The sequence below is a fragment of the Hippopotamus amphibius genome, chromosome 5 (genome assembly GCF_030028045.1).
Source record: "Hippopotamus amphibius kiboko isolate mHipAmp2 chromosome 5, mHipAmp2.hap2, whole genome shotgun sequence".
Taxonomy (NCBI): Eukaryota; Metazoa; Chordata; class Mammalia; order Artiodactyla; family Hippopotamidae; genus Hippopotamus; species Hippopotamus amphibius.
This window is the reverse complement of record NC_080190.1, coordinates 45,878,080-45,901,790: the sequence shown is the minus strand read 5'-3', so window position 1 is coordinate 45,901,790 and position 23,711 is coordinate 45,878,080. Positions and strand designations below refer to the sequence as shown.

Here is a 23,711-nt window from a genome sequence, read left to right as displayed (position 1 = left end):
ACCTCTTTATCTTTTCGATTACACCTCTGCTTATCTTTTTGAACATAACTGTTTTAATATCCTTGTCTATTGATTCTAACAGCTATTCCCATTCTGATCAGTGATTGATTTTTCTCCTACACATGGGTTTTCTTTTCCTGCTTTTTTGCAAGCTTGGTAGTTTTTAATTGGAGGCCAGACATTATGACCTGTACGTTATTGGCTGCTGGACATTTTTGTATTTCTATAAATATTATTGAACTTTGGTCTGTCACATACCTAAATGATTTGCTAACCATTTGATCCACTTGGACCTCGCTAATAAGATTGGTTAGGTGGCACTAAGAGGAGTGAGGAGTCTAGGCCTAACGCCCTTACTAAGGGAAAACCTGTCTGTGTACTCTAACCAATGCCCCAAGGATTATGAAGTTTTCCAGCCTGACTGGTGCAACGAGTTACTATTTCTGACCCTAACCGAACTCTGGGAATCCTTAAAACTCCTGCAGGGTAGTTTCCTCAGACACAAGATGCTCAGAACTCCGCAGAATACTGGAGAAAACTCTACAGAACTCGGAGTTCTCTCTCTGAGCAAACCTCTCCTTTCTGCTATACTGTGAAGAGAACATTACCTGCCTTGGCCTCCCCCAAACTTTCAGCTCCATCCTGTCAATGCAGGAAATTTGCTGGGCTCTGCTTAGGATTTCTGTCCCTCCACCGCATCCTGGAAAATCTTTTAATGGCAGTAAGCATTTTGAGCTGATATCATTTGTTCCTTCAGTCTCCAGGATCATTGTTACTCGTCACTGATGCCAAGTTTCTTGGAAGACAGACCCGGAGTTCAACAGCAGTAGAATTCTTTTTTTTTTCTTTTTTCTTTTTTTTTTAATAAAAGTAATGCTTAGAGCTGCCCCTGAAAGCCAAACAAAGCAAGGTTCTTTCTCTTTCGTTTAGGCTGAAGAGAACTCGGCCGCGCGCCGCGGAGCGAGCTCGAGCCACACCTCCGCGCCTCAGCGCAGCCTAAGGGTTACTGCGCAGGCGTAGAACTTCAGTGCGCCGGCACGGCTCGGCAACAACTGCGCCTGCGCCAAACAGCAGCGCGCTCCAACGCGCCAATCTGCGTCTACCAATGAGAGCGCTCGATGGTCCTTGATTCCCGCCCACTGACCGGATATCCAATCGCCTGTCCCGGCGCACGGTCCGCGGTGGATTCAAAGTGGACAGAAGGTAGAGCTGAAACGCAGCCTGGGGACGGATGGAGACTGCGGAGACTAAGGTGGAGGCTACAGCCCGAGAGTAAGTGTTTCCCTCCTGGTGGCAGCCGGGGGCCTGGGGCGGACCTTGCGCGCCCCCAAGTAAAATCAGTAATTCCCCTCGACCCCTTACAGCTGTTGGGGTTCGACTCCGCCGTGAAGTGATCCTGACCCCCGCCCCCCAGTCTTAGGTTCCTGAGATGACTCTAGCCTCTCCCCAGGAGTAAGGCCTATGAGGGACTCTCCGCCCGCCACCACGGACGCACACGCCCCAGAGGTGTGTCCGGAAAGGGGACTGTTCCATCCCTGTCAACCCTCCATATCTCTTCGCAGATCGACCATCCTAACAGGAGACTTTCCACCCCTTGGGAGACATCCTGGGCGGGCCATTCAATTTCTTTCACCCCTGTCCAACACACACTCTCCCGGTGGGGTTATTTTATCCCCATCCCCGCCTGCTAACGGACTGCTCCAGCCTCTAACAAGGGAGAACTCTAGAGAGCCTAGACCCAGAGACCCAGCCCCCGTCCTTAGCTCCTCCTCAGGTATTGTGAGACCCTGCCCCCAGGCTTGTGTTCTTTGCGCGGGGTGGGTCTTCCCCATTCCCTGTATATTTCCCTGACTGATATCAGAAACTCATACGGTTTTTATTCAGTGAGACATTCCCTATTTAAAGTCACAGCTCCTTCCCCACACTCCTGTTTCCCTTGCTTTGCTTATTTTTTTCTCACAGCACTTATTACCTCCGGGTGTCTTACATACACACATCATTCCTGGTCCCAGATGGCCCTTCAAGCCTGCGTGTAGATACTAGCCAGGACAAGACTCAGCATTAATACACATAATCACATATGTGCACGTGCACACAAATTCACTAGAACTAGCACCCCAGGAGTCTGCAGTTTTTCCTGTTTTCTTGTCCCTTCAGGGCCCTGGCCAAGGTGGCAGACATCCTGGAGCCTGTAGGTCTGCAGGAGGAGGCGGAACTGCCTGCCCAGATCCTGGCTGAGTTTGTGATGGTATGTGCAAGATGGGAACTAACTTTTCACAAGCCAGGGACTGCTCCTGGGTCGTCCTGTTGAGATACTGGGCAGCATTAATGGTGAGCAGACTGGAAGGTAACCTTGTTGGCCAATAGTACAAGGAGGTAAGAATGTTCCCTGCCTCTGAACAGGACTCCCGGAAGAAGGACAAGCTCCTCTGCAGCCAGCTTCAAGTAGTAGACTTCCTACAGAATTTCTTGGTTCAGGAGGGCACAGCCCAGGACTTGAACCCCTTGGCTTCTGAAGACACGAGCCGTGAGTGGCCAGGGGGTTGGAGTGGGCTGCCCTAAGTGAGGGAGGAAAGGGGACGTCAGTCAGGTCAGCTGTTTGGCTGATGGGAAGTCTGAAGCCCCAGTGTTGCAGGCAGATGGGCCAACCTTACTTATGCCCTCATTCTTGGTGGCTCTTCTCAGGGCAGAAGGCAGTTGAAGCCAAAGAGCAATGGAAAGAGCTGAAGGCCACCTACCAAGAGCATGTGGAAGCCATCACAAGTTCCCTGACCCAGGTACTGACCAAGGTGGAGGAGGCCCAAAGGAAACAGGCACAGCTCCAGGAGGCCCTTGAACAACTCCAGGCCAAGGTGAACCAAGGATGAGGGGAGGGAGGGGCAAGCAGAGAGGAGGAGGAAAAGGGTAAACATGCTGGGTTGGACCCACTGGCTGTCTTTTAAAGTCCAACCATATGGCTGAGTAATATTCCATTGTATATATATGTACCACATCATCTTTATCCATTCATCTTTCAATATTACTCAGCCATTAAAAATAATGGATTAATGCCATTTGCAGCAACATGGATGGACCTGGAGATTATCATACTAAGTGAAGTAAGTCAGGCAAAGACAAATATCGTATGATATGGCTTATATGGGGAATCAAAAAAAACAAAATGATACAAATGAACTTATTTACAAAACAGAAACAGATTCACAGACTTAGAGAACGAACTTATGGAGAAGGGTTGGCGGGGAGGGATAGATTGGGAGTTTGGAATTGATGTGTACACACTGCTATATTTAAAATAGATAACCAACAAGGACCTACTGTAAAAAAATAAATAAAATCCAACCATAACAATGTACTCCTCATCTTCTTGTTCCCCTCCTTTGCTTACCTGCAGAAGCAAGTGGCTATGGAAAAACTCAGAATAGCTCAGAGGCAGTGGCAGCTGCAACAGGTAGGTCCATTTCCCTAGGAAAATATCTCTTCCCACCACCATGTTATTGCATGGGCCAAGTCCTCCTAGAAGACCTAGAAAACCTTCATCCCATTTCTTCCTGTGAGGCATTATAGTATGGATACCAACATGGACTTGAATCCTAGCATCACCACTTACCACTGCATGATCTTGGGCAGTCGTCTGACTTTCTCTGCTTCTGTTTCTTCATCTGTGAAATGAAGAAAATAATAGCATCTACCTTATAGAGTTGTTATGATGATTACATAATTGGTACAGCTAGTGCTTAAAATAGTGCCTGTCACATAACAAACTAAATATTGTCATCTTTGTGCCTCTTCCCTTCAGAATACCTCACCTTGGAACAACTCATTCTGACCATTCCTTTTTTCTAGGCCCCTGGTCCTGCCTAAAGTGAGTAGGGTCCCTCTTTCCATCTGTGTCTCTGAACCTCCAGCTAGGTCTAGGCTGGAGGGGTTGGGGAAATGGCTCTAAGACCTCAACATCTGAGGAAGCATGTCTGCATTCTCACTCCTGGTAGGAGAAGCATCTGCAGCATCTGTCAGAGGTTTCTTCAGAGGTAAAGGAGCGTCAGAGAGGAACTCGGCAGGAGCTTGAACGGCTGTATCAGGAACTTGGAACCCTGAAGCAGCAGGCAGGGCAAGAGCAGGACAAGCTGCAGAGGTGAGGCTGGAGCATGGGCTACAGACCAGGGTGGTCCAGCTGAGGTTCCCTTTCTTCACACGCAGCTCTTCCTTCCAGGCACCAGACCTTCCTCCAGCTGCTGTATACCCTCCAGGGTAAGCTGCTATTACATGAGGCTGAGGCAGATGCAGAGATGCCACAAGAGCTGAATCTTCCTAAGGATAAGCCCCAGCAGCTGACCCAGCCCCAGGAGCAGAACACTCAGGACACCATGAGGAGAGATGAGGGTGTGTCCTCCAAGGTGAAAGAGATGTAACAGTTGGGCAGGGAGGCAGAAAGAAAAGCTGGGAGATAGACCTTACCCACTGCCCATACCTTGTCTCCCCAAGGCTGACAACCCACAGCCTGCTGGAGATGCAGGCTTACCATGGCTTCCTGCGGGACAGCAACATGGGAAATGATCCTAGAGCAGGTCAGACTCCAGCTCAGGCCATGATGTTCATGAATTGCAGGAGGGAGGGTCTCTGGTCTACCTGCTCTGTTTCTGAGCTCCACTGTTCTTGGAGGGGATGGGATATGAGAAGGAGCAAGGAGTTTACCTTATTGTTGAAGTTTAGTACATTATCCCCATGCCTAGCCTACCCTGGGCTAATCTCTGCCTTCCTCTTCCTAGCCCTGGCCTCACCCGATGGACTTAAATTCCTTAAGTATAGCCTGATATTTGGCTACATACCATGCCCTGGCAGACTCTGGATTCTGTTTATTAAAAACCCTGGAGCTCTCTCATCTGTCTGTTTGTCTTCTTGTCTTCATATGTTGGTGGGAAGAACCACACTCAGAGGCCAACAACATGATAGTTGCTGGGACCGTGTGAATAGAGAGTGTGTAGATGGGGAAGGAGTCCTGGCCTGGGGCATCAGGGGTTGCTTGCTCAAATGAATATGTTACAAACATGCAGAGAGAAGGTGGTGGTTTAAGTGGGTGGTTAGATGTGGAAAGATAACTTTACTGATCCAAATATTTACTGAATCCCTGATTTGTGCCAGGCCCCCTGCTCTGAGCTAGAGCTACAGCAGTGGGCTTATCTGACCAGTCCCTAGCCACGTGGTGCATAATGAGAATGAATAAGTGAAAAGGTCAGTAGGGAACTTCCCTCATGGTCCAATGGTTAAGACTTCGCCTTCCAATGCACGGGGTGTGGGTTTGATCCCTGGTCAGGAAGCTAAGATCCTATATGCCTTGTGGCCAAAAAACCAAAACAAAACAGAAGCAATATTGTACCAAATTCAATTAAAAACTTTCAAAATGGTCCACTTCCCAAAAAAAAAGTCTTTAAAAAAAAAGGTCAATAGGATGATTTTAGGGTGTGTTAAAACAGGGTAGCAAACTAAAACAGAGTAATGAAGAGCAATAGTGAGAGAGGATGGAGCCCCCCGTCTGTCTATATTGGCCTGTGTCTGTGTGAGTTAGTATTTCTATTTGTGTTTGTGTATGTGTGTTTCTGTGTCTTTGTTGCTTTCAGTCTCCATTCTTCTGTGTGTCTGTTGCTGGATGTGTGGACAGTTGGGGGCATTACTGTGTTTGACAAAGAGATTGCATTCCTGATTGGGAGTGTGGGAACTGCTACTTAAGAGAGAGAGAAAAATAACAGTTCTCAGAGAGTAGAAAACTCATTTTCTATATGAGAAAATGATCTTCACGTAAGAGAAAGACCCAAACATCTCCATGAGAAAGACAATGGGGTCTTTTGTTTTTGGTGAGAGAAAGTTTCAAGAGTCAGGGTTCCCTGTTCTTTCTCTGACTGAGGTGCCTTCTCTCAGGTGGAGACTGAGATCCTTGTGAATTCCGATGGCTTGCTCTGCTTTTCTGAGGTGTCCCTAGTTTTCTCTCAAATTGTCCTTTTAAATGTATGAAATAGGATAGATATCAGAGGTCTTTGGGCTCAGAGAGGATTGAGGATACTCCACCAGGGAGCACACAAATACCCATAGAGTGGCTTCCTCAATCTACTCATCCCCCTCCCTCCCACATGGTCCCTGCTGTAGCCTTCTAGTAACCCACATATCCAATCCCATTTTTCCCTGCCTCCTACTGGGTGGGCTCCCTTAGCCCTACAGTCCAGTTTCCTTCTAGTCTCACATTCACCAAAATGTCTGCAGCACAAAGGAGAGAGCAAGAATACATGTATATCTCCACCCCAGGAAAGGAGTGTCTACTAAGTGACACTGGGATGTGAGTTGGGATGATGTAGAGTTTTCCTATCTTTGCACACATGGCTGTCAGATAACTCCAAGTCAGGGGCAGGGGAATGAGATTGGGAATATGTACAGTAATCAAACGTGGAGGTCTGCAGACTTCTGGGAACCAGATTTCTCTCAAGGAGTATGCAGTGCATCATCAAGAGGAGAGGAGACTTGATTATCTGTTCAAAGCCCTTGAATTGCCCATGTGGCTTCGGACTAGCTTTCAGATAGAAGCTGGACTTCAGCTTTCAGCTGTTCTCATCCCTTGTTAGGCTCCCCTAAAGACTATCCTTGTTCATTGATACTTGCACAAACTAGATGTGTGCAAGAAGGGAAACTATCCCTGGGAAATTGTGATCGCTTACACAAAGACATGGAGATCTATGAGTCGACAGAGGCTGCTGTAAAGGCCCTGCTGCCTGCCAGAGCTTTTTCTCTTCCTCTTTTCTATTGAAGGGAAAGACACACACCAGTATGGTGTAGGGGCGGGAGGGAATAGGCAATGAATCAGCACGGTCAAGAAACTTACTCCGTCTTGACCAGGGGGAGTCTTCTCCTTGATAACTTAAAGTGAAGATTAAGCTTACTCTATTAAACCAATAGAAAAACTTTCTTCTTCTGTTCTCTGTAAGAATAATGTTTTCCTTTTTAAAGATAATTTCTTTTATGGTTAAACATTATTTTGTTTTTTTTTTCTAGTTTCAGTTTCATATTTTCTAGGTATTGTCAGTTTTTTCTAGGAATTTTTCATTTTTAAATTTTTTAAGTTGGTATAAAGTTGTCATAATCTTTTTAATCTAAATCTGCAGCCTGTTTTGGGATGGCCTAATGTTATATTCCTGATACTTTTCTTATGCTTTACCAATTTTTTTTCCTTGATCCACCCTTTCAGATTTTCATTCATTTTCAAATATTTGAATACTGAAAGTTTGGCTTTTGTGATTCGCCATTGTATGTTTTGTTCTGGTTCATTGTAGTAATATCTTGCTAATTTTCTACCTTCCGTTTTTAGGTGGAGAATATGTATTTTTTTGGTAAACTTTATTTTTATCAGATAATAAACTTGTGTATTTGGATCTTTGTTTTCTCACATAAATATTTAAAGCTATAAATTTCTTCTGGCTTCCTATTGGTATTTTCAGTCATTCAATTCATAAAATTTTCTATTAAAATTATTTGATCCATGAGTTTCTTAGAAAAACAATTTTGAAATTTTTTACTCTATATGAGAGAATAATCTTTCTTAGTTTATTCTAATTTGGTCAGAAAATGTCATCTCTGTAATAAAAACTTTGAAATTTAATGAGGGAAGGAATGGTAACCTTGAATGTCATCTTATTTTTTTTTAATGTCTCATGTTTATTTTAAAAGAATGTCTCTTTTAGCACTGTCATGTCTAATGTTTTCTATATGTTTTTTAGATTCTGCTTGTTATGTTTTTCAGGTTATATCTTCTATATACTTAATTTTTTATTTTCTGCATATCATCTTCTGAGAGGGGTATGTTCAAGTCTCCAAGTGATAGTGGATTTATTTCTCTTATAAACATCTGGATAGTTTCAACAAAGCTAATCTCTCTCATTCTGTCTTTAAAATTTTGAAATTTGTAAAACTAAGCTCACTTCAGATCTTCTACCCTGTCAGGAAAAGAAAACTATCTCCCTATTTTAGAATCTTTCTGTTTTTAATAAACCCCAACCTGTCTTATAGAATTATGCAACTTCTTATATTACAGTTTTTATGTTTCCTCTTTGGGCCAAATATGTGTAAGTTTTAAAAAATAAACTGTGAAATTAAATCAACTAGTTTCATTATTATTCCCAGCACAGTATTTAAATGACACTTTTGATACTTTGAACATTGGGCTCTGAGAAATTTAGTGAGTTTCGATACGTTTTGCTCTTGAAACCCTGAATAAACCAAGCATTAAGTCCGAAAACTAGAGTCTCAAGAATCAACATCTTGAGGCCTTTTTAAACTGTCATGCGGGGTTTGTAAATTATTTTATTGTTGTTAAATTGAAGTTTTGTAACTGTTGACATAGTTATAAAAAAACTTGTTAATCTTCATGGAGCTCTGCAGTATACAAAAATTAGATTTTAGATACCATATTCAAATATATTTCTAAATTTTAAGTTGTCAAATGAACTTTAGAAAGCACCCCTGTGCAAAATATGCATAATTCATTTCATCATGTATTTTATAGTGAATGTACATGTGATAATTATTTAAATGAGTTGATTACTGTGTACCTAAAATTGTGTTTTGAGATAGAAAAAGAAGGGGAAAATCTAGACGTATGCTTTCAGAAGGTGACAGAACTATTGGAAATAAAAGATTATCACAAATAAATATAAAAGAAACCATAAAATATATAATTTAGTGCACAAATTTTTTATGTACTATAAATAATGATAGGAAAAACAAACGTGAGTTGGATTAATCAAAATAAAGTTTATTTTATGAAAGAATGAAAGTTTGTTTAAAATATCCTATACAGTTTCCATGTTATGAAATTATATTGAAAAACTTTAGATCTGATCTTAGTAACCAATCATAAACAGCAATTTTATTAATAAAAATACTAGATGTATTAAATTTTCTTCCTGTTTATTTAACTTAGTAGACAAGAAGTTATCCTTTACATGTGTCTTTGAGGGAAAATACTTCTCTTTAGGGACAGGGGCCTGTCCACAGTCTCAATATATGTAAGGCTTGGATTAACCTGACTAGATATTCTAGAAATAAAAAAGGAATTTGAAATAATTTATGTACTGAAGTTCAGCATTATCTCTGGTTGTTTCATCTGGTTACTCCAAATGAAGATATGATAAGGCAATAGAGTTTGGGGCAAGATATGCTGGTTTCTTGGTTGAAATCTGTATTCTTAATGATGACCAAAATGCCTAACTTTTTTCCAGTGTGTCATTTTCAACACGAGAAAGAAGGGGAAAAGGAAAGAAATGGTAAATTTAGTTGAGGAATTTAGTCATAAAATATATAATGTGTGTGTGTTTATGTACATACATACACATATAAAATTGGCAGGGATAATGTAGGTTAGTTGGAGGAAGTGAGATTGACTCCATGATGGATATTTGATCCCTTTTTTCAGATATAGATCCTGTCATTAACCATTTGCTCTCTGTAATTCCTCTCTACAGGAACATATGTATCTTTGCATCCACAAATGAACATTTATCAATACCTTCACATTTTAAAAGTACTTAGTGAATGTTCATTGGATCATTTTCAGGGAAGATTTCCCATAGAGTTGCCTCTTGAGCTCAAATTCAAATAAATGAAATTATGCAGAGGCAAATTTTATCATTTGTTGAATGTCAGCTATGTCCTGAATGTAAGTTCTGAGAATTTAAAAACAAAACAAAACAATCTGAGTTTAAATTTAGAGAAAGGAAGGAAAAATCTAATTCTAACAAAAAATTATGTTTGTTGTTGTTTAAGGACTAAGAATTGAAATGTTTTGGCAGCACCAAGGATAATCATGCACACTAAGCAAGTAAAGTATAGGAAATGAGAAACTGGCAATTTCAGGAATGCAAATGGCCAAGCAGTGCATGAGACATAGGCTACAAGGAAGGAAATGGGAGTAGTGAGTTTATGAGAGCCTTTTACCTTTATCCTGCTGGCTGTAGGACGTCAAAGCCTTCACCTAGACACCAAGGAAAACTATCAAAATTTTCTTTCCTACTTGGGTAAAAAAATTTCAAGTACATTTTAATCTATTGCAATAGAACTCTCAGGAAGTCACACCATTGGTGAGTACATTTATTAATTTAGGGCAGAATGCACATTTAGAAAGCAGTACAAATGCTTTCATCCTCCTCCTGAGGTAAACATATCTCCCTAACCACTGCTTATTATCAGGACTTGCTCTAATGACAGCAACTAAAGAGCTGAAATCCATTTAGGCAATTAGATATCATATTAAAGCAACACTGGAGTGGCAGCAGAATGGAACATCTATTTTAGAATGTTGATACTTAAAAATAAGTATAATAAAATGATCATAATTATTAGTAGCTGTATATTATACCAACTAAAATACTCACTAAAGGAGTTCAGTGATACTAGTATTCCCAGATGATGACAGTTGTCAATCCAAACAAGTACACACCAACTAGAAACTAATGAACCACCCATCCCAGAGCTCAGTGCTTTTTGGTATATTAGTCACTGAAGGCTCATGACTTTTTGAGAACATCGGAAAACATTTTCAGCAATGGAAAATCACACATTGGGCATGAGTAATATTCTACTTATCAAGGTTTTAGGGATTAACAACTGAAAATAGGAAGGGAAAAAACTAAGCTTTAATATACAGTGTTAATATTAAAGAATAGTGACCTACTTCACATCAATTAGAAAATGAGTATGATTTTTAAACAGCACCCTATGACTACCATAATAACTTTAATTTTAACGATTATGTTGAACAAGATTCAGAGATTACTGGAATGTAAAGATAAGAGAAGCTTTCCATTAGGTGCCTGTGTCACCCTTGGCACTTACAACAGGCTGTTCTTATTCTTTTTTGTTAGAAAAAAGTTTGGTATCATAGGAGATTTTCTGTTATACTCTTCCACTCCTATCTACCTCTGTATCTCAGGTATATTCAGGAATGAATTCAGTTGCTGACTTTAACTTTCTTGGTGTGTGGTGGTGCTGCTGCTGGTGGTGGTGGTGATCTCAAGAAGTAGAAGTGGTTATTGAAAAAAAAATTTTATTACAACAAAAAAGGGCTAGTAAATATTCAGTTAATTCTAATGATCATTATATATTGTATATCTCTTGCATAGGAGAAAAACTAAAACTGGAATTTCATGTGCCTCAAGGCAAAACTTTGTTTTATAACTAAATAATGAGAGAATTTTGGGGGGAGGGAAGGGATGATATTGCACAACAGTGTTCTGATTTGTCATGGTACCTGTAATTTAGCAATCACATTGTCTAGCTCAAACAGGTAGCACAGTCTGGCAGATGGTAGTGAGGATTTATTTATAAGGCTCACAGTTTCTTGCAAATGTCTTGCCTTGTTATTTTTCTAAAATTCTGTTTGTGTGTGCGCATACGTAATCATAGTCACATATTACAAGGTGTGCTGTTTTATATTTTGACAGTAAGTTGTTAACTACAAACAGTTTCAGAATTGTACTAACTCCCTAATAATTTCTTCTATTAATATTCATTCAGTGTCCACTCAGCAAACATTTCTGAGTACCTATGTGCCAGGTACTATTCTATTTCTTTTATTAAAATATATTTCACATGTAACATTGTGTAAATTTAAGATGTACATGTTGATTTGATAGGTTTATGCATTGTAATGTGATTGTCGTAGCAATAATTTGTATTTCTGTCATGTTACATGATTATTTATTTTTAGTGGTTAGAATAATTAAGTTCTAGTCTCTTAGCAAATTTGATGATTATAATACAGTATTGTTGTCTACATTTACTATATTGTGCATTAACTCTCTAGGGCTTGTTTACTACTTGTTGCAAGTTTATACCCTTAAACAAGGTATAAACTAATTCCCTACCCCGCATTCCCTGAAAAACCACCATTTTACTTTTTTTTTTTTTTTTAACCAGTTCAGCTTTTTAGAATCTACATATGAGTGATATTGTACAGTATTTGGCTTTCTCTGAGTTACACTGCTTCACATAATGCCCTCAAGGTCCATCCATATTGTTGCAAATGGCAGGGTGTCCTTCTTTCTCATAGCTGAATAATACTGCATTGTGTGTGTAGATAGATGATAGATAGATAGATAGATAGATAGATAGATAGGTAGATAGATATAGATATACACCACATCTTCTTTATTCATCCATTGATGGGCGCTTAGATTGTTTCCATAGCTTGACTGTTGTGAATAATGCTTCAGTAAATATGGGAATGCATATATCTCTTCCAATATCCTGTTTTCATTTCCTATAGGTATATACCCAGAAGTGAAATTGCTGGATCATATGGTAGATCTATTTTTAATTTTTTGAGGAATCTTCATATTGTTTTACATATTGGCTATACCAATTTATGTTCCCACCAAGAATGTACAAGGATTCCCTTTTCTCCACATCCTCACCAACACCTGTTATCTCTTGTCTTTTTGATTATAACCATTCTAACAATTGTGAGATGTTATCTCATTGTTTTAATTTGCATTTCCCTGGTCATTGGTGATGTTGAGCATCTTTTTGTGTACCTGTTGGCCATCTTTGGAGAAATACCTATTTAATTCCTCTGCCCATTTTTTAAACACGTTGGGTTTTATTTTGTTTTGTTTTTTCAATTGAGTTGTATGTTTTGTTTTTTTTTAATATCTTTTGGATATTAACTCATTATCAGATATATGGTTGCCAAAATTTTCCCCCATCCTGTAAAGTTTGCCTTTTCATTTTGTTGTTTCCTTTCTAGTATAGAAGCTTTTAAGTTTCATGTCCCATTTGTTGACTTTTACTTTTGTTGTTTGTGCTTTGGTGACATATCCAAAAAATCATTGCCAAGTCCAATATTGAGGAGCTTCTTCCATACATTTTCTTCTAGGTTTTGAATTAATTTTTGAGTACTGTAAGGTAGAGGTCCAGTTTCATTGTTCTGCATGTGTTTATCTAGTTTTCCCAGCACCATTTGTTTAAGAGATTATCTTTTTCCCATTAGATATTCTGGGTTCCCTTGTCAAATATTAGTTGACCTTATATGTTGGTGCTTAATTCTGGGCTTTCTATTCTGTTTCATTGATCTGTGTGTATATTTTTATACCAGTGCCTGCTGTTTTTAGTTACTGTAGCTTTATAGTATGAAAGCAGGAACTGTAATGCTTCCCGTTTTTTCTTCTTCCTCAGGATTACTTTGGCAATTTAGAGTCCTTTATGGTTCTGTATAAATTTTAAAATTGTTTTTTCTATTTCAGTGAAGTATACCATTGGAATTTTTTTTCTTTTTGATTTTTGCTTTTATAACAATATGCATAGCTAATTAAATTTGAGAAAATATTTATCTTTTAATTGGATCATATGATCTCACTTTGTAATTTTGATGGGGGTATTACATTGAATTTATAGATGGCTTTGGAAACATGGACATTTTAACAATATTAATTCCCCTGATTCATAAACACATAATGTCTTCCCATTTGTTTGTTTCTTCAGTTTCTTTCAGCAAAGTCATGTAGTTTTCATTGTCCAGTTTTTTCACTCCTTTGATTAAATCTATTGCTAGATATTTATTGTTCCTGATACTGTTGTGAATGGGATAGTTTTATCTCTTTTTCAGATATTTCAAATTAGTATGTAGAAATGCAACTGATTATTGTATGTTGATTTTATAGCTTGCAACTTTAGTTTTGATAGTTTTTTGGTTGACTTTTTGGGATTATGTGTATAGAAAATTGTGTCCTGTAAATAGCAAAAATTTACTTCCTCCTTTTTGATTTGGATGCCTTTCATTTTTATTTTTTCTTGCCTAATTGCTCTAGCTAAGACTTCTAGTATTATATTGGGTAAGAGTGGAGACAGTGGATATCCTTGTCCTGTTTCTAATCTTTGTGGAAAGGTTTTCAGTTTTTTTCCATTGAGTATAGTTTAGCTATGGGTTTGTTGTATATGACCTTTATTATGTTGAGGTACGTTCCTTCTATCCCCAATCTGTTGAGGGTTTTTATCATGAAATGATGTTGCATTTTGTCAAAAGCTTTTTCTGTATCTATTGTGATGATCATGTGGTTTTATCTTTCATTCTATTAATGTGATGCATTATATTTATTGCTCTGCATAGGTTGAACCATCTTCACAACCCAGGGATAAATCCCACTTGGTCATGATGTATAATCCCGTAATGTTTTCTTAAATTCAGTTTGGTAATATTTTGTTGAGAATTTTTGCATCTGTATTCATTAGGGATATTGGTCTATAGTTTTCTAATAGTGTTCTTATCTGACTTTGGTATTAGACTAATGCTGGCCTCATAGAAGGAGTTTGGAAGTGTTCCCTCTTCATTTTTTTTTTAGAAAAATTTGAGAAGGATTGGTGTTAGTTCTTCTTTAAATGTTTAATAGCATTTGCCAGTGAAGCTATCTGGTCCTGGACTTTTTATGTTAGGAGGTTTTTGATTACTGATGAAATCTGTTTACTAGTTATTGTTTAGATTTTCTATTTATTTCCTTATTCAGTCTTAGTAGGTGGGTTTGTGTTTCTAGAAATGTATCCATTTCTTCTCAGTAATTTAATTTGTTGTTATGTAATTGTTTATAGTAATTTCTTGTGACCCTATGTATTTCCATAATATCAGTTGAAATGTTTCCTTTTGCATTTCTGATTTTATTTGAGTCTTCTCTCTTTTTTTCTTATGAGTCTGGCTAATGGATTGTGAATTTTGTTTATCTTTTTTAAAATCAGCTTTTAGTTTCATTCATTCTTTTCATTGTTTTTCTGACCTATATTTCATTTATTTCTACTCTAATCATTATTTCCTTCCTTCTAACTTTGGGCTTAATTTGTTCTTTTTCTGTTTCCTTCATGTGTATTGTTAGGTTGTTTATTTGAGATGTTTCCAATATCTTAATATATGCATTTATTGCTATACACTTTCCTCTCAGAACTGCTTTTGCAACATCCTATAGGATTTTGTATGATACATTTCCATTTTCATTTGTTTTGAGATAATTTGTGATTTCTTCTTTGACCCAATGGCTGTTTTTTTCCTACATATTTGTAGATTTTTCCAGCTTTCCTCTTGTTTTCTAGCTTCATACCATTGTGATTAGAAAAGGTAGTTAGTATGATTTCAGTATTCCTAAAATTGCTAAAATGTGTTTTATGTTCTATCATATTATCTATCCTGGAGAATGTTCTGTGTGCACTTGAGAATGTGTGCTGGATGGAATGTTCTATACATGTCTGCTAAGTCCATTTGTTATAAAGTATGGTACAATTCCAACATTTCTTTGATTTTCTGTTTGTGTGATCTATCCGTTGCTGACTGGGGTATTAAATTCCCCTACTATTTTTGTATTGTCTGTTTCTCCCTTTAGATTTGTTAATATTTACTTAATACATATAGGTGATCCAATATTGGGTTCGTATATATTTGCAATTGTTATATCTTCTTAATTAATTGCCCTCTTTATTATTATATAATGACCATCTTTGTCTCTTACTGTTTTTGGCTTGAAGTCTGTTTTGTCTGATATAAGTATGGCTACCCCTGCTTTCTTTTAATTTGCATGGAATATCTTCTTCCGTTCCTTCACTTTGAACTTATGCGTATCTTTTTTTTTTAATTGAAATTTAGTTGATTTACAATGTTGTATTAATTTCAGGTGTTTAGCAAAGTGATTCAGTTATATATATATACTATATATGTGTGCTATATATATACTATATATATTCTTTTTCAGGTTCTTTCCCAATATAGGTTATTACAAGTTATTGAATATAGTTTCCTGTGCTATATAGTAGGTCCTTGTTGTTTATCTATTTTATATATAGTAGTCTGTATCTGTTAATCCCAAATTCCTAATTTATCCCTTCCCCCTTTACCCTTTGGTAATCAATAGTTTGTTTTCTATGTCTGTGAGTCTGTTTCTGTTTTGTAAATTAGTTCATTTGTATCATTTTTTCTACATTTCATATGTAAGTGATATCATATGATATTTGTCTTTCTCTGTCTGACTTACTTCACTTCATGTTAACCTCTAGGTCCATCCATGCTGCTGCAAATGGCATTATTTCATTTTTTTAATGGCTGAGCAATATTCCTCTGTGTGTGTGTATGTCTATATATATATATATAAATATATCATATCTTCTTTATTCATTTATCTATCAATAGACATTTAGGTTGCTTCCATGTCTTGGCTGTTGTAAATAGTGCTACTATGAACATGGGGTCCTATGTGTGTCTTTAAATCTGAATGAGTCCTCTGTAGGCAGCATATAGGCTGGGTCTTATTTTTTTAATCCATCTTATCATTTACCTTCATGTTGTTTTATATCTACATTTTTTTTTCCTGTTTCTGTCTACCTTTGTAAACTGGTGGTTTTCCATAGTAGGCTCAGTATCCCCTTTTTTAATGTTTTGTGAGTTTAATTTGTAGTTACCATGAGGGTTACATAAAATATCTCATAAATAAAACAGTCCATTTTCAACTAAAAATAACTTATCTTCACTCCCCTATAAAGGCTGCATCCTTTTACTCCTCCCCATTAGGTTTTGGATTTGAGGAATTAACATATATAACATTATATTAATTTCAGCTGTACAACATAAAGATTGCAAATTGATCACTATAATAATTCTAGTTAACATCTGTCACCATACATAGTTACAAAAACTTTTTCTTCTCTCTTACGATGAGGACTTTTAAGATCTATTCTCTTAGCAACTTTAAAATATGTAATACAGTATTCTTAACTATATCTTACTTTCCTTTGTTTCTGATGTCCCAATTTCTACCACCCCACCTTTTTTTGTTTTGTTTTGTTTTTGGCTATGCCATGCGGCTCGTGGGATCTTAGTTCCCTGACCAAGGATTGAACCCCAGGCCACCACAGTGAAAGCGCTGAGTTCTAACCACTTGACCACCAGGGAATTCCCCCAGTTTACCTCATTTTATGATGTGAATTGGTTAACAAATTATAGCAGTTATAGTTATTTTTAACATTCTTTTCCTTCAACCTTATAGTATAGTTAACTGCTTAAAACACTATTCTAATATAGAGTTACAGTTTTCTAATTCTGACTGCTTTTTTCCACTGGTACCAGTGTTTTACGTACTTTCATATGTTTTCATGTCACTGATTAACATCTTTTCATTTCACCTTGAAGAACTTCTTCCAATATTTCTTGCAAGTTAGGTCTAGTGGTACTAAATACTCTCAGCTTCTGTTTGTCAGGGAAAGCCTTTATTTCTTCTTCATCTCTGAAGGATAACTGCCAGATAAAGCGTTCTTGGCTGGTAATTTTTATCTCTCAACAACTGAATATGTCATTTTACTCTCTTCTGGCCTGTAGAGTTTCTACTGAGAAATCTGCTGATAGCCTAATGGGGGTTTTTTAGGAGGTTACTTTGGTTACTTTCTTTTTTCCCTGCCTGCCTTTAAGACTCTTTCTTTGTTATTGATTTTTGACAGTTTCGTTAATAATGTGCCTTAGAGAAGAAGGTCTTTTTGCATTGAGATAATCAGGTGGCTCTCTTACCCTCCTGGGCTCGTATGTCCAATTTTTTTCCCCAGGTTGGAAAATTCTCAGCTTTTCTTTCTTTAAATAAACATTCTGCTCCCTTCTCCCTCTCTTCTCCTTCTGGTACACCAATTATTCCTATATTTGCTTTTCTTATTGAAAATTATAGGTCTCAGAATTTCTTCACTATTTTTTAATTCATTTTTTATCGAACTATAGTTGAATTACAGTATTGTGTTAATTACTGCTGTACAGCAAAGTGATTCAGTTATACATATATATACATTCTTCATATTCTTATCCATTATGGTTTATCACAGGATATTGAATATAGTTCCCTGTACTATACAGTAGGACCTTGTTGTATATCCATTCTATATATACGAATTTGCATCTGCTAATCCCAAACTCCCAATCCAACCCTCTCTCACCCATCTCCCCCTTGGTAACCACCAGTCTATTCTCTATGTCCTTGATTTTGTTTATGTTTCATAGATAAGTTCATTTGTGTCATATTTTAGATTCCACATATAAATGATATCATATGTTGTTTGTCTTTCTAATTTACTTCACTTAGTATGATAATCTCTGGTTGCATTCATGTTGCTGCAAATGGCATTATTTTGTTCTTTTTTTATGACTGAGTAGTATTTGAGTTTCTTCACTTTTTTAAAATCTGTTCTCTCTCCTCTTCTAAATGAATTTTTTCTATATTTCTATCCTCCAAGTCACTTATTCTTTTTTTTGTCTTGTCTGTCCCATTGCTAGTGCTTTCTATTGCATTCTTTATCTCATTCACTGAATTTTTCAGTTCCAGAATTTCTGTGTTTTTTCCTTTAATTTCAATCTCCTTGGTATAGAACTCCTTACATTCATTATTTTTATTCCTAAGTTCATAGAATTGCTTCTTGGAGTTTCTTACAGCTCACTGAATTTCTTCATGACAGCTATTTAGAATTCTTTATTAGTTAGGTTGCAATATTCTGTTCCTTTGAATTTGGTTGCTGGAGAATTATCATTTTCTTTTTTTAAATAAATTTACTTATGTATGTATGTATTGGCTGCATTGTGTCTTTGTTGCTGCTTGCAGGCTTTCTCTAGTTGTGGTGAGCAGGGGCTACTCGTTGTTGCAGTGCACGGGCTTCTCATTGTGGTGGGTTCTCTGGTTGCAGAGCTCAGGCTCTAGGCATCCGGGCTTCAGTAGTTGTGGCACCCAGGCTCAATAGCTGTGGCTCGCAGGCTCAGTAGTTATGGTGCACAGGCTTAGCTGCTCCACAGCATGTGGGATCTTCCCAAACCAGAGATGGAACCCGTGTCCCCTGCATTGGCAGGCAGATTCTTAACCACTGCACCACCAGGGAAGTCCCTTATTTTCTTTTGGTAAAACTATCTTTCCTTGATTTTTCATAGTATTTGAGGATATGCATTTCTCTTTTCACATTTGGAGTAGCAGACATCTTAAATTAAGGCTTTCTGTTACAGGGTGTCTATTAGAAACCTTTTTTATTCTGGAAGGGGGCACTATAGCTCAAGTTTGTGGTTTCTTCTGTAGAGGCTGGCTCTTGAGGATGCGCTAGGGAGGGGGCACAAGGAATTCACAGCAGAGTTGGGGGAGGTGTGGACTTAGCACCTGGGGTTTTGGGGGTGTCCATAGGGCCAGTGAGAGGGGGGCAATCCTCAAGTAGGGCACACCCAGAGGTTTTTGGGCAGTTCTCCTTTGAAGTTCTGAAGCAGATAGTAGGAAACATGACACTCATATTCTTGCCCTCAGCTTCCTTTCCTTTTTTCTCCCCCTCCCCAGTCACAGAGGTCCTTCCTCAGAATCCAGGTGCTGCTGGAAAGAAATGGGTCCCTCCAGCCACAGCCTGCACAACTGATGTTGACATCACTCTCCCCGTAATGAATGAAATGATTTGGCCTTTGTGTTACAGTCTCTATATCTCTAGAAACTTAGTTCCCAACAACTAGGGTGTAATTTAAAGGAACTATTTTTGTTAAAAGGCTTTTCAATAAAATAATATTTTCTGTTAGACATGTTATAATATTTAATTTCAATTTGGAAACTTAGGTTATAGATCTGTTTGATGTGTTTTGTTTTTCATAGCTAGGTATCTTCAGCTTTAAGTGTTTTTTTGAATATATGTACATTTACATATATTTTAAAATGTGAAGTTAGGCATCATTTTCTCTTTATAAATTTAATTTATTTTGTGTTATTTTTTTAAAGAGTCATTTATTTCAATCATGATGACACCTGGAAGCTGCAAGAGACTCATCTCATTTTGTTTTAGTACTGATTGCTATCAACAGTTTGCTATTTTTTACCTGAGTATCCTGTTTATTTGTAAGGAAGCTAAGTGACAGCCTGGTTCATTTTTAAATTTTGTAATAGGAAAAGAGTTTTCACTTAGTGCTGTCTTAGAATTCAAAAACGCTTGCTTCTTGGATGTTTGTCTTAGTTTGACAATATTAAAGTTTTGTGATGAACAGTATACTTGTTTTGTTCAATCTTGATTGAAGTTTGTCTAATATTTCCTATATTGTTAAGTATGTGAAATTATGCATAATATCAAAATATTGAAAATCTAAAATTCAGGTATCACTGTCTTCGTAGAAGTATGTGTGTTTGGCAGAAGTCTGGATAAAGAATTTCCATCCGTGTAACAAATCCTCCAAGGATTTTCATAAAGTTTCATACTTTAGTCCTTAGTCCCTTGATTTGAAATTTCTCCAGCCCCTTGAGACATTCTGTATTAACACATGATGTCCCTCTTGCATGACTAAGAAGCTCATTGCTGTTACTCTTCTTGTGCTATTGAATAAGAAACACCAGACTCCTAGTGTTGCTCACACTTTGTTGAGCAGTGGTTGCTTGCTTTTGTCGAGTGGTTGCTTGCTTCTTTGTAGATAGTTTTTGCTGAACAGCCCATACCTAGGAAAACAAAGAGAAAACTGAACTTTCTAATTCTCTTTACTTATTTAACCTATGCTATCCTGAGTCTATCTAACATGAGAATAGCCTCATGAAGGCAACCAGAGTCTCTTGGAACATTGCATTTCCCTTCATGAAATGATCTTTCAAAACTCCACGTGAATTTCCTGAACTAAAAGAATGAAGGCCTCACAGATGTGAGTTAACCACTTATGGTGTAATCATAACACAAACAATTCAAATATACTTTCATCACAAACATCTTTGAATATCTGGAAATAGGTTTATAATTTGAGTTTAAACAAAAATTTGCTGCCATTTTATGGTGTGCCAAATTCTAATTGGCTTTGATCCCTATAAGGTGTAAATTGTTCTGTATAAAATTTAGTGCTTAATGCCCATTCTCAGCTCCCACTTATATAACAGACACCAGTAGTCAATCCTAGATCTTACGTAATGGCCATAAATGTGATGGACCATTTCTTCTCCCTTCCCATCCCATATTACCCCCATTTCAGTTACTACTAATTGTTAGACTTTGGCATATAAGATAAATATTTTTGCTCTACCTATTAAAATATGTTAAAATCAACATACCATAAATACACTACAGAAATACATGAAGTGGGGAGCTAACTCAATGAGGTGATATAGATCTAGGGAATGTCTTGGAAATAGTGGGGTGCAAAACAGACTTTTGTAAAAGGTATATTTTGTCAAGGAATTTTAGAGTAAACTATATTCTAGGCAAATAAACTGAGGGAAAAAAATCAAAATACAGGATAAGAATATGTCCAAAAACAGCAAAGTGGTACTGTGGCTGAAGGAAAGACATATGTGGATTTGTGACTGGGACAGAGGCAGTTGGACAAGTTATAGTAAATGATGTCCTAAGAAATTTTTAGTTTAAAAACAAAAGCAAATAGGCGTTGAAACTTTAAATTTTTATCCATTCGCCTTCTCAGTATTGATTTTGTCACCTACTTGATTGTCTTTTCAGTGAAAATGGCAAATTTATTTTAGTTTACAATTCAATTCATAGGTATTGAACATCTCTATGCTATCAGGCATTAACTAATTAATTATTATTGTTACCATTTATAGACTAAATAACTGAGGATCAGGTGCTTTGCCTAAAGAAAAAAAAAAATGCCTGCAATAGCTATGCTATTCAAATTCTGGGCCATTATGCGCAGTTTTTTGTACATGTCATAGTTCACACACAAACACACACACACAAACAAAATTACTTTTTTAAAGTCACTGTAAGAATCCAAGTATGTTATCTGGGAAAACAGTACTGCTAAGCCTTTAGTTCTTAAAATTTATGTGCAATAGAATCACATGGATGTATTTTTTTAAATGTCGATTTCAGTCATCTCTCTGGAAGATTCTAATTCCCAATTCCTGGTTTAAATTTTGCATATTTAACAAATACCTCAGATTATGATGCAGTGAATTTAGGAACCATTTTGTGAGAAACACTATGCAATTTTTCATTGACTTTAGCATACACTATATTATCAACTTGCTATGTAGTCCTTAAGACTGTGAAGCAACAGCCATATCTATTTTGAAAAGGATTAGAGGTCCATAAAAGAATTTAGAATTCTAGTATACTAGGAAGAGTTGAATGTTTTGATATAATGATGGGAACACTAGGTTCTGTCAGAAGTCTGGACTCAAAGACAAGGTGTAGCCTGAGACAGAAAGCCATGCTAAAAGGAGAGTAATAAGAGAGTGAAGGCAAACTTCTGCTTTGGAGGGCTTTAACAAAGTAATTATTTAAACTCTTACATGTACACACATACACACACACACAGGCCTGAAATGCAGACAGAATTGGTAAGATAAGTGTATAGTTTTCTTTTGTTTTCTTTTATAGAAAATAAATTCAGGAAATAAAAATCTTTATCTATGAAGAGTTAAACTGCCCAAATTACTGGTTGTTCACCCAACTCCCACAGCTAAGCTGTATTTTCTAGCTTCCCTTGGAGTTAGGTGAGGCCATGTCATTGGACTATAGCCAAGAAGATATGGACAGAAGTGATATATACTACTTCTTAGCCTGGCTCAGGAAACCCTCCCACATACCACCTCCTGTCCTTTTTCTAGCTTTGCTGTCTAAATGGAAAGGAGAGTGAGGATTGTGAGGAAATTAGTGATGGAAAATGGAGGGAGCCTGGGTCCTTGTTACTTGGAAGAAAGCAACCTGAATAAGGACAACCATTGGACCACTCTGTGGGTAAGGCAAAAAAAAGAAATTGTTTTGTACTATATGAAGCCTCTGAAATACTGAGGTTGTTATATCAGAGAACTTAAACCTTCTGGATACAATTCTGGTTTCTTCAGGCTAATATTTCAGGAATATATCCTTTAACCTTTGGTAATAATAGTCAACTATTTGCTTGCTTGGAAAAAGCCACTTCTCAAAGGATCTTCATCTCAACTAAAAAAAAAATTGTGGGCTGCAAATGGAATTTTGGTCAAAGGGAGGGATACTAGTTTCATTAAAGTCTCTATTTCCCACACCAAAGTTGAAAAAATATGTTACCACATAGACCTTCTCTCACTATTCCTTCAATCTCTTTCTCTCATTCTGTGTTTAAATCCCAAGACGTGTCTGATTTGAAGAAATAATTGCTGAACTATTTATACCTAAAAAAATATATGATGTCATAAAGTATCCCTGTGTTCTTAGGAAAACTAAACAATCTGAATCATTTTGCCTCACACTTGGAAGGATGTACAAAGTTTATAAACCCTCTTAACATGAGTTTTAAAATGATTAATAAAGTCTCCCTGTAATGACCCCTGCTCTAAACACCAGACAAAAATTTATATGCTCAGCTACAAGCTGTAAGTCAGAGAAAATGTTAAATATTACTTTTGAGCTTAAAATACTATATTTTCCTAGCTTCTTTGGGAAGTTTCTTTTGTTTACTCAGTTGCTGCATATTCTCTGCTGTCACTTAATTATGCACATTCATACCAGTACTTGTGCTCCCTCTTTTTATTTCTCACATCACTTGCAATATTTATCTCCTACCTATTTGTCAGTCTCTTTAGCCTGAAGAATCTATGAGAAGGTGAATGAATCACCATCATAAATGGTTCTTAAAATTTGTTTTTAAGAAGTGCTTGCAGCATAATAATTCAGTGTTATTATTTTGGATCCAGATATACTTAAAGATCTCATGCTTCAATGGCAAGTATTTTTAGAAGGCTATGATG

At 37.2% G+C, this 23,711-nt stretch overlaps 1 protein-coding gene across 4 annotated transcripts; it reads left to right on the top strand.

Annotated features, from left to right (window-relative positions):
- The first annotated feature begins 1,166 nt into the window (after positions 1–1,166).
- Positions 1,167–19,905, top strand: ZWINT (ZW10 interacting kinetochore protein). Of its 4 annotated transcripts, none has more exons than XM_057735635.1 (8): positions 1,167–1,272; positions 2,158–2,248; positions 2,404–2,527; positions 2,686–2,777; positions 3,392–3,448; positions 3,990–4,132; positions 4,211–4,394; positions 19,347–19,905. In XM_057735635.1, the coding sequence occupies exons 1-8, from the start codon at positions 1,232–1,234 to the stop codon at positions 19,443–19,445; spliced, it is 831 nt and encodes a 276-aa protein (XP_057591618.1). In that variant the 5' UTR covers positions 1,167–1,231; the 3' UTR covers positions 19,446–19,905. The 4 variants fall into 4 exon arrangements, with proteins under 4 accessions (XP_057591618.1, XP_057591619.1, XP_057591617.1 ...); XM_057735636.1 differs by having other exon boundaries at positions 2,686–2,852; XM_057735634.1 differs by lacking the exon at positions 19,347–19,905 and adding an exon at positions 7,781–8,084 and having other exon boundaries at positions 2,686–2,852.
- The last annotated feature ends 3,806 nt before the right edge of the window (positions 19,906–23,711 follow it).

Bases quoted from the DNA above. Each gene is read 5' to 3' on its own strand.
- ZWINT (XM_057735636.1), top strand. From the start codon at position 1,232: ATGGAGACTGCGGAGACTAAGGTGGAGGCTACAGCCCGAGA. The intron at 2,528-2,685 runs GTGAGTGGCCAG...GGCTCTTCTCAG, and splicing joins GGCTTCTGAAGACACGAGCC to GGCAGAAGGCAGTTGAAGCC. The intron at 3,449-3,989 runs GTAGGTCCATTT...CACTCCTGGTAG, and splicing joins GGCAGTGGCAGCTGCAACAG to GAGAAGCATCTGCAGCATCT.